Source organism: Lathyrus oleraceus, chromosome 7 (assembly GCF_024323335.1).
Source record: "Lathyrus oleraceus cultivar Zhongwan6 chromosome 7, CAAS_Psat_ZW6_1.0, whole genome shotgun sequence".
NCBI lineage: Eukaryota > Viridiplantae > Streptophyta > Magnoliopsida > Fabales > Fabaceae > Lathyrus > Lathyrus oleraceus.
In genome coordinates this window covers 131,609,920-131,619,175 of record NC_066585.1, presented here as the reverse complement: position 1 = coordinate 131,619,175, position 9,256 = coordinate 131,609,920, and the positions used below count along the sequence as shown (strand labels likewise).

The following is a 9,256-nucleotide window of genomic DNA, read 5'->3' as shown; positions in this document are numbered from 1 at the left end:
CTTTTGCACTTTTGTTTAGTTTTTTCTTTAGTTTGTTGTTGATTCTGTGAGGGTTGAAGACCCTTTATGCTCCCTTTATTAATTTCAATTTATTTATAAAAAAAATATATGTCTTTATTTGTCAGTGATAAATGATATATTTAATCAAGCTTGATTGGGTATCACTCTCATATGTGCCTTTATTTGTCAATGATAAATGATAAATGATAAATGATATATTTAATCATGACTGTATTTGTCAAGTACAGTTGTTTCAAAATGAGTATAAGTTAAAGTTTTTACATACAAATTAAAAAATAAAATAAAATTGTCAAAAAAAAAAAACTTCACTTTTACTAATTTAGTCTTATTGACTCTTTACTTTTATTAATTTAGTCTTATTAACACTTTAGAAATAATGTACACATTAATAATTTGATAAAATAATTAAAAAAATAATTATTATTTCTACTAAAAATTAAGAATTAAGAATGACATTTATTTAATAAAGATATATTTATTTTAAAACGTCCATACAAATTAAATTGATATCTTAATCTAAGAAATTAAAATGATGAGTGGAAAAGACTTTTGGGAATTGGGAGACGAAAGAATGAAAGAATGCCAACTATTTCGTGGAATGAATCATATAATTAATCAGGATTAGCTAACTTTAGATTACTGTAACTTTCATAACTTTCTCACTAACCATCATTCTCTCTCATCTAAAATCTATATCCAAATTACACCAAAGGTATGAAAGTTCACTCAACAGTCATGGAATCCTTTCCCGATTATGACCAATAGAATGTTTCTACAGTCATTTACAAGTGGGATATTTTCTATATGTTGCATTTGTCATAACCAGAGAACCATGATTGTTCTTTTGATTTAGCAAACTCGCGTTCCTCTTCATTACAAACTGGTTCAAACTTATTAACACTAAGTGATGGTTCCTTGGTGTCCTCATCAATAGGGATGGCATTATCATTACAAGTAGGCTGTATTGCTTCCATTGGCAAACGTGATTTGGCAATGAACTCATTAAGTGTGCTAATCTCAATCTCGTGTTTCTTCTTCAATTTATCAATTTGTTTGAAGGCCTTTGCAGCTTCCTGTTCGGCATCCATTGCACGATTCTGCAAATTAAAAACAGCAATATTAACAACTTGCTTTATACTTTTGAATAAGAAAGACACTGGTAATTGATGCTTCAGGTACTGTTACATGTGATAAAACAACAAAAATCATCAAAGTTCTGTTTATGATTAGGTGTCATCCAAATTCATATTGATGGCTAACATTGAATGAAAGCTACTACCTAGAATGATAATAGAAGAAACGAATGGGTTTGTTAGAAACATGCGATAATGTCAATGGAACATGGTGATGATGATTGATGGTTTAATTAAGTTGCGAGAAAGGGGAGAGGATGACAAAAGCAACAAGTACTTTACAGATGATAGTATTCATTAAAGATGCACGTTAATTTCCTCACCTGTGCAGTAATGACGCCTTCTTCTGCTTCTTTAAGCCGTACAAGAAGCTCACCTGCAGCTTTCACTGCTTCAGAAGTATCCTTTAGTTGATCCTGAAGCCCTTTATTTTCATCTATTACGATTCTTCTTTCTTTTTCTTTTTCCGCTTTTAATGCTGAAATTTCTGCTGCAAGGGTATTTATGAGTCTAGATTCTGCACTTCTTACTGCTGCTCTGGAAGTTGCTTTTTTTATATCATCAATTCCATCATGAATCTTTCTATGCCTTTCGAGCAACTGGACATGTTTCTCTTCCAAATCTGCATACTGTTCTAAAACTCGTGCATGACCTTCTATAGCTATTTGCATTGCATCCTTCAGTTCCTTGGAGCACTTCCTCTCAGCATCTAATTCACGCTTCCTCTTTTCAGCTAACGACCTGTTAGCTTCAACTTCAGCTCTGAGTTTTTCAGACAGGGAAATCCACCTGTTTTCGGCCTCAGTCCATTTACTTCTTTCCTGTTCAAGTTTTACTTCGGCACTGTCTTCAGTTGATTCTGGATTTGCATTTGCCTCAGTACCAGCTTCTGTTGAATCAGGAATGGCATCGAGGTTTGCTTCCAAACTAGGTTCAGATGAGTGAGGCAATTGCAACAGTGGATATTCTTTTCTTGCAGATGCGGATGAATGGTCTAAATAAAAATGAAGTTGATTTCTTAAATTACACATCTCTTCCATCAGCACTTCCCTCTCTCCAAATTCATAGAAATTCTGATATTCTTGTAGCTTATCTTGTACTCTTTTTAACTCTATCTTCATCTTCAGAACTTCTGGATGATGCTCATAGTTCTCCTTCAAAAGCTGTTGAATGTTTATAGTAAGTCTTAAGCATCCAATATAGTAATCATAAAAGAGAAACCTTAAAAATAACTTGCTCTTACCTCATGTTCATGTGCGTGGGACACTAGATCTTCGTTCATGAATTCGTCGGTGGGTAAAACACCATCCATAAGGCTCTGATGGTGCTGCATTTTACCTTCCCTTGTCTGTCCTGTTATGGCATTGCATTCTGTCTCGTGCTTGTACTGTTCTAACTACAAGTATGATTGACAATAGTCACAACAGAAGATGATAAAATGGTCGCGGATTATTGTTATGAAACAAACATAAACTTACTAAGCAATTGAGCTGCGATATCTCAGAAGCCTGCTTTGCACATAACTCTTCCAGTGCCATTTCTCTCCTTATGGATCCTGCCAAAACCTTCTCTGCAGCCTATATAACATGAGAAAGAAACTGTAATTAATAGATTGAAACTTAGCTATACCGGAAAATGCATCTGGGATTTTTACACTCACTTTGAGAACTTGCTTCTTTGGTTTATCAGCAGACTCAGAGCAATCAACAGCTACTAACTGCATGTTTGAGTTATCGTCAACCTTACTGCCATCAAGCTGCATTCTATTTTTACAGTTATTACAGGTCATAACAGAATCTTCTTCTCCAGACTTATCGTCGACGAAAGCCTGTACTCCCACATTAACTTTGTCCACTGGAAAAATTTGCTTAGAATCTTTAGGTCTCAATGAGAGCCTCAACGGTGATCGCCGAATAGCTTCCGCGCAAAGGTGGTTATCAATAGTTTCAAGACCATGTTGGATGCTAGCGGTTAAATTTTCAGTTTTAGTAAGGAAGTTTTGAGCCATCAGACTAGACAGGGCAGTAGGCATGCTTTTCTGATTAGCAGTCTTTGTGCCAAAGTCATTCTTTATGCCTATGCCACTTTCGCTATGAAGGTTATTCTGAGATGGGGAGAGCTTTGATAAGGTCTTCAAACTTTTTCTGCTGCTGCTGATTGTTGGGGAAACACTGAGATTTAGGGATTTGAGGACGGGGCCAGTATCACAATTAACTACACCGAGGATAACAGGGTTATCAGCAGAATCTTTGTTCGAATTGCAAAGAACTCTAGCATGATCCTCAACACCTTCCTCGTCAATCTCCATCTCCTCATCGCTATCTTCATCAATGTGAGGTAGTGATAACGGGTATTGGAGTCTAGGCTGCAATAAATTCAAACTTCTTCGGATCAAAGCTGCTGAATGGCCTCTGCTGCCATCACTAGGATTGTTACCATTTGTTTTAACTCGATGCAGCTCATCCTGGTTCATTTTACAGATCTAAGTTATTTGAATCAAAATTTCATGTACTGACAAGAAAAAGAGAAGGCTGATCATGGTGGAAGAAATATACCCTGAGTTCGCGTATTACTTCTCGCAATTGGTTCACATCATCATGCATTACTTCATTTACAACAGCTTTGTTCTTGATAGCTTTGGCACATTGTGCAAATCTCAACGTACTAAAAGTCTCACTCCTACAACTGCAATGCTAAGTTGTGTAAATATTTCTATTCCGTAAGACATAAATAGAAGAATAAAAATCACCAATTCTTCACATATCTACCTTTGTGCAGGGGAAATAGCGCAAAGCAATGTTAATTTTGCATTTCCACCAAGAGACTCCTGCAACAAAAAAGTCAACTTGGAGTCTCTATATGGTATATGCCGCTGCTTTCCTGTCTGAGAAACTTCAGCAAGAATGTTAATCAGATTCCTGCAGTCAGATTTAACCTCAGTAAGCTCTTGGAATGAAGGGAAAGTGATTGTAGGATTTGGTAGCCAAGGTATAAATATGATGAACAGGTTATAAAACAATTGTTAGAGCAAAGTAAGTGGCATGCCAACAACTAAATCAGTGGGCAAGCATTTTGGTATAAAATGAGAAAGATTTATAAGATGTATTGAAAAATCGTTCCAGGTACATGTTTACTGATGCTGTAGAAATAGCAGGGTTTGATAGAAAGATACGGAGGGAAATAAACATGATTCTCATTGATTTAGAAAGAAATTCCCACGGTGTACCACAGAGAAGTTTTATGGAAGTCCTTATAAAAAAACAGTACTTTATGTTGCAAATACTCAAACTATAATGGATATCAACAATGGAGCAACGACTAGAGCATCAGCATTTGGAGTGCCAACAATAGCAATAACAATGGAATGCACAAGCATTTTAAATCATACCCTAGCTGTGAAAGTGATCTATTAATGTTGCCAGCTTCCTTCAGACGGTATCCTGCTGCGCCTGTTAATTTCTGTCGTTCTGACCCAGCTAAATCAACAAGATTGATTTTACTTGTTTTAAATCTGCTTAAACGATCTGCAATACTCTGCAAATGAAAATATGAGCTTACATCAATAGCTCTTCTATTGTCGGTTATCTTGTGATGCAGAGAAATGTCTTCTGAACAGTTGTTTTAGCCAACAGGGCATAATAAAAGCAAAGGTTCAGGAATAGCGCAATGTTTCTTCTAAAAATTATCTAGTTAAAGATCACCAACTGTTTGGACTTTCTACTATCTGCAGCCAACCCATTATACAATTTGACTATTGTTCAAAACAATTATTTCAACAATCCCCGGCCACAAGATGAGAGTATATCACCTTGCATCGAGACTCAACAACACAAGTAAACACTGTATGTGAACGGGAGCTTTCAGAGTTTACACTGGTCGCACCTACTGTTCTGTTTAGCAATCCCTGCATAGTGAAAGGTACGTGATAGTAAAAATGCAGAAAAGATATAATAATCAAAGAATCAGAAGATTTCCTAAAAAAGAAATATATCAAAAAGTAAGAAGTGCCATGGCATCTATGAAATGTGACCCCAAAAGTATTAAAATAAACAAAAAGTATATCAATTAACTGGAAAGCTAAAAGTAATTACTAGCATAAAATCAAGGTCAAACTTTAAAAATAAAAAAGAAGATATGTTCAAGTCAACATGTAAGGAGAGTAGAACAGATGAAGAGTAGTCCAACAATTAGAGGTAGAGGAATGCCTATAAAAACTTTAAGAGAAACTATTAAAAAAGATCTTGAGATAAGCGAGTTGGATAAAAACATGGTCTTTGATAGAACATTATGGCGTAATTTGATCCATGTAGCCAATTCCTCTTAGTGGAATAAGGCTTGGTTGTTCTTGTTGTATTCAAGTCAGCCTGTCAAGCAATTAAGCATTTCATATCTCTTGGTGACAAAATCAGTTTTAACCAAATCTGCTTAATGGAGTCATAAATGCTCAAAATGAAGTCCAGCTAACAAGCATTTCATACAAACACTACTTGTTATGAAAAAAAAAAGTAATTAAGTGCTCTTTTAATGCCAATAGAAGCGCTAACTTATAAATGAACCATACATAAATCACAAATATCTGACATTCTGACATGAACTATGGCAACTTCTAGTATGTAGTATGTGGAAGAAATAAAACAAAATACATCCTATGGGATGAACACAGTATTACAAATCTTTATTATTGAAATAAAGTTTAAATAAGCATTTCATATGAATTCCTGAAGATAATTCACTCTCAAGAATTTAACAAGAGAAACAAATGACATTCAAATATAAACGTATTCAGTATAGATGCATGACACAAAATCATCTAATTTGTTCAGCCATTCAGCATTGAACTGTATGTGCTTTCAGAGCATCAAGCGAGTGCTAAAGAATAGCAGTCTATGACTAGTTCAACAATGGCTAATCCAAAGCAGCATTGAACTATATATGTTAAAGCACACCTTTATCAAAAGCTGATTGACATCTTTCACTGTACATACTTGCTCCTCTGTAAGATTTTCAACATAGATACCAGATTTGACATCTTCTCTAATCTGAATAAACAACAAATAAACCCGTTCTTGTATAAACACAAGTAAAATATGAACAAGGGAAAACTACAATGGTTTGGATTTAACCTGTAGGTTTCTTTTATTTGGATCTAACAGATCGGTTATATGCTCATTGTATATCTGCAAAAATCCGCGTGTCAGACAACAGTTAAGCTGAACAAAAACACGGAAAGAAAGAAATAATCAACAGTCATTCAATTCAACCTCAAGAAAAGAACAGTGGCATTGGTACATGAGTTGGTTGTCAGAATGCTTAGTTTGCTCCTGCACAGGAAACACAAGAATTAATCAACATCATAGCAACACATTCATAGAGGTATCAAAGGATTCAACAAGGAATAAAACATGAAATTGTAGCTAACTTCATTTAAGCGGGCGAAGAGTCTCTCAAATACGCGCGGGGCGAGACCTCCTTGCTGATCAATGGTTGAGTTTTCAACAGCCAAAGCATTGGGAGGACCCCACATTGTGTAAGTCTTACCACTCCCAGTCTAGGTGGAAAAAACATTCAAAATTAACAATCATCAAGAAAGAATAACAAAAGCAACATCATTCTGGAAAAAATGGAAATAAACCTGGCCATAAGCGAAAACTGAACTATTGAACCCTGCCAAACAATTCTCTACTAGAGGCACACCAACAAGTTCAAAAACATCTATCTGTAAAGCAAGAAACAACATTAAACAACCCATGAATCAAGTATTAGCAATGGAATCAGAATAGAGACTCAACAAACAACATACAAAAATGAGAAAAATAAATAAATAAATAAACCGTGCCTGAGTAGCATCGGCGTGAAGGATGGAGTCAAATGAGAAACTATGAGAGTTGATTGACAAGGAATTGGTGGAAATCTTCTTAATTACGGAATCTCCTTCATCCTTGCCATTGCAAAGTGGTTTTAACCTCACAATAACCTGTAATTAGTAAATAACATAAAATTAGAAACTCGTAATAGTTGAAGAGGAAAAGAGTGAAGAAAAACCTTGACGCCGGAATCGGAAGAGGTAGAGAAGGTGTCTTCCGGAAGGGGAGGGAGCTTGCGTTTGAGAGGGTTCGGGGATTTGAAAGGAGGATTGTTTTCTTTGTCCTTGGATGGTGCGAGTTTGTGCTTTAGCGTGGATTTGGGTTTGGAGGATGAAGGATTGTTCCGCGTGATTGCATTTCTTAGCGTGAAATTCTTCATCGGAGATGAATTTTGCAGAGAAGAGAATGGGGTTTGTTGAGTTGAGTCTAGAGAGAGAAAGTAGGGTTTGAGTTGAGAGAGAAATGGAACAGGGAGAGACTGTGTGAGAGAGGGGGAGAGAGACGGGAAGCGGAACAAGCCGTTGTGTGAGTGAGTTTGAATTTGAAATTTGGAAATACGGTAGTTATTTTTCTTTCTTTTTCTTACAAAATCATTTTGGGATGTATGATTGGCTTATCTTTTAATTGATTGGTTTGGTTTTATATTTTTGGCACTTAAATTGGTTCCTATTCCACACCATTCAAAGTTTATTCTTGAATGGGCAAAGGATGCTTGTCCCGGGACCTTCCTCCATCTAATTTAATACCTATTTTTTAATTAATTAATATATTAATTTTTTTTATAATATAATAATAAAATAATTATTTTAATAAGAATATATTTTTAAAATATTTTACCAATTATTTTTTTTCCTTTTAAAAAGAAATAAAATTCTAAAAACGTAATAAATTAAAATAAATAAAAACACTATTAATACTCTCATGGTGAAATTTATATTTAAATATGAACAACGCGGGTTATAGTAAAATATAAAAAACATATGTCATCATAGACGAGATTTGGGTTGATGTTGTAGAAATAGATGATCTTCAGTTCCACACGGAAGGAGTTTGGTCATGTTGTGATGAATGTGAAGATGTATGGATTATTGGGAATTCAAATAAAGTATTTGGTAAATCTTCAAAATCAAAATCTAGGACATCATCTTTCATCGATGCAGAAGTGTTTGGGGAATGTGTTGATGTTTGGGTAAGTGAGGTCAATTATAGGGATATAGAAGTCGCTATGTGTGGATGTTATAGCGTATTGATAAAATGAAGGGTTAAGATTGTGTTGTTAAGGTTTGAGTGATTGAAGTCTGGCTGAAGGATTGAAGTGTATTGAAGGGGTGACTGAAAATAGGTTTGTTGTGGTGGTGGTTTCAGAGGTAGTTTGTTTAAGGGGTTAGTGTAAGGAGTTTGTTGTTGAAACTATATGGTATATAATGTTTATTGCTACGTAGTTCAGGTGTGGTGGTGTGGTTGTGGGTTGTTGGGGTATATTGGTATTTATTGAATTTATTGGTCATAGTTTTGTTAAGTTTGGGTTGGTTGGAAGTATGTGTTTGGATATGGGTTATGTGATGAAGTAGTTGAGATGGAAATTGTGTTGGGTAGCCTTGGATTTCTTCTCGAGGGATGGAGAGGACATGATGTTGAGTGGAAGTAGAGCCTCTATGACGAGTCATTTTGAAAATGAGTGCCAAAGACATAGGTAAATGAAATTGAATTAAACTAAGTCATATATTATAGGTTTGGTTTTACCTTGCAATCCAGTAATGTGTCTTTCACGTTACCGCTACAAATCAACACAGAAGCAGAAAGATAATTACAGCAACAATATTGAACATCTTTCAAAACTTCGAATGGGCATGATCACTGATAGAATCTTTACCTCTTGTAGCAATTGAAATCTTTGATGCAGATCTACGGAACGATCACGAACATTGAACGGTGATAACGCCTCTACTCAGTCCACGCGAATAGATTCCTTCAATCTCAGTGATAGCTGCTACGAATGAAGGCTTTGAGTGAGTGAGAGAGAGAGAGAGAGAGAGAGAAATGAAATTGCAACTGCACAAATGCTTCTGCACAAGGGTTCTATTTATAGAACCACTTGTGTGGGCTGCAAGCTAAAAAACTTACTTAAGTGTATGTGGCTCATATCTTATATTATGCCAAAATCACTTAAGTGTGTGGTACCTTACCATATTTCGTATTCTACTTAAGTACACCGTATCTTACGATGTTCTACAATTT

At 35.4% G+C, this 9,256-nt stretch overlaps 1 protein-coding gene across 1 annotated transcript; it reads right to left on the bottom strand.

Annotated features, from left to right (window-relative positions):
* Positions 1–610: 610 nt before the first annotated feature.
* On the bottom strand, positions 611–7,629 carry LOC127105001 (kinesin-like protein KIN-12A). Its single transcript, XM_051042152.1, has 16 exons — positions 7,197–7,629; positions 6,991–7,128; positions 6,787–6,870; positions 6,574–6,702; positions 6,416–6,475; positions 6,278–6,331; positions 6,101–6,193; positions 4,963–5,058; positions 4,543–4,688; positions 3,923–4,072; positions 3,710–3,839; positions 2,815–3,618; positions 2,633–2,731; positions 2,398–2,550; positions 1,478–2,317; positions 611–1,118 (listed from the first exon to the last, which is right to left on the bottom strand). Exons 1-16 carry the CDS (start codon positions 7,395–7,397, stop codon positions 822–824), a joined length of 3,474 nt encoding a protein of 1,157 aa, XP_050898109.1. The 5' UTR covers positions 7,398–7,629; the 3' UTR covers positions 611–821.
* Between the last annotated feature and the right edge of the window lie 1,627 nt (positions 7,630–9,256).

Excerpts from the sequence above, each read along its gene's own strand:
- LOC127105001 (XM_051042152.1), bottom strand. The coding sequence starts at position 7,397 with ATGAAGAATTTCACGCTAAGAAATGCAATCACGCGGAACAATCCTTCA. Across the intron at positions 5,059-6,100 it reads TCAATCAGCTTTTGATAAAG|GGATTGCTAAACAGAACAGT; the intron begins GTGTGCTTTAAC and ends TTCACTATGCAG. Across the intron at positions 4,689-4,962 it reads TTGTTGAGTCTCGATGCAAG|AGTATTGCAGATCGTTTAAG; the intron begins GTGATATACTCT and ends TTTCATTTGCAG.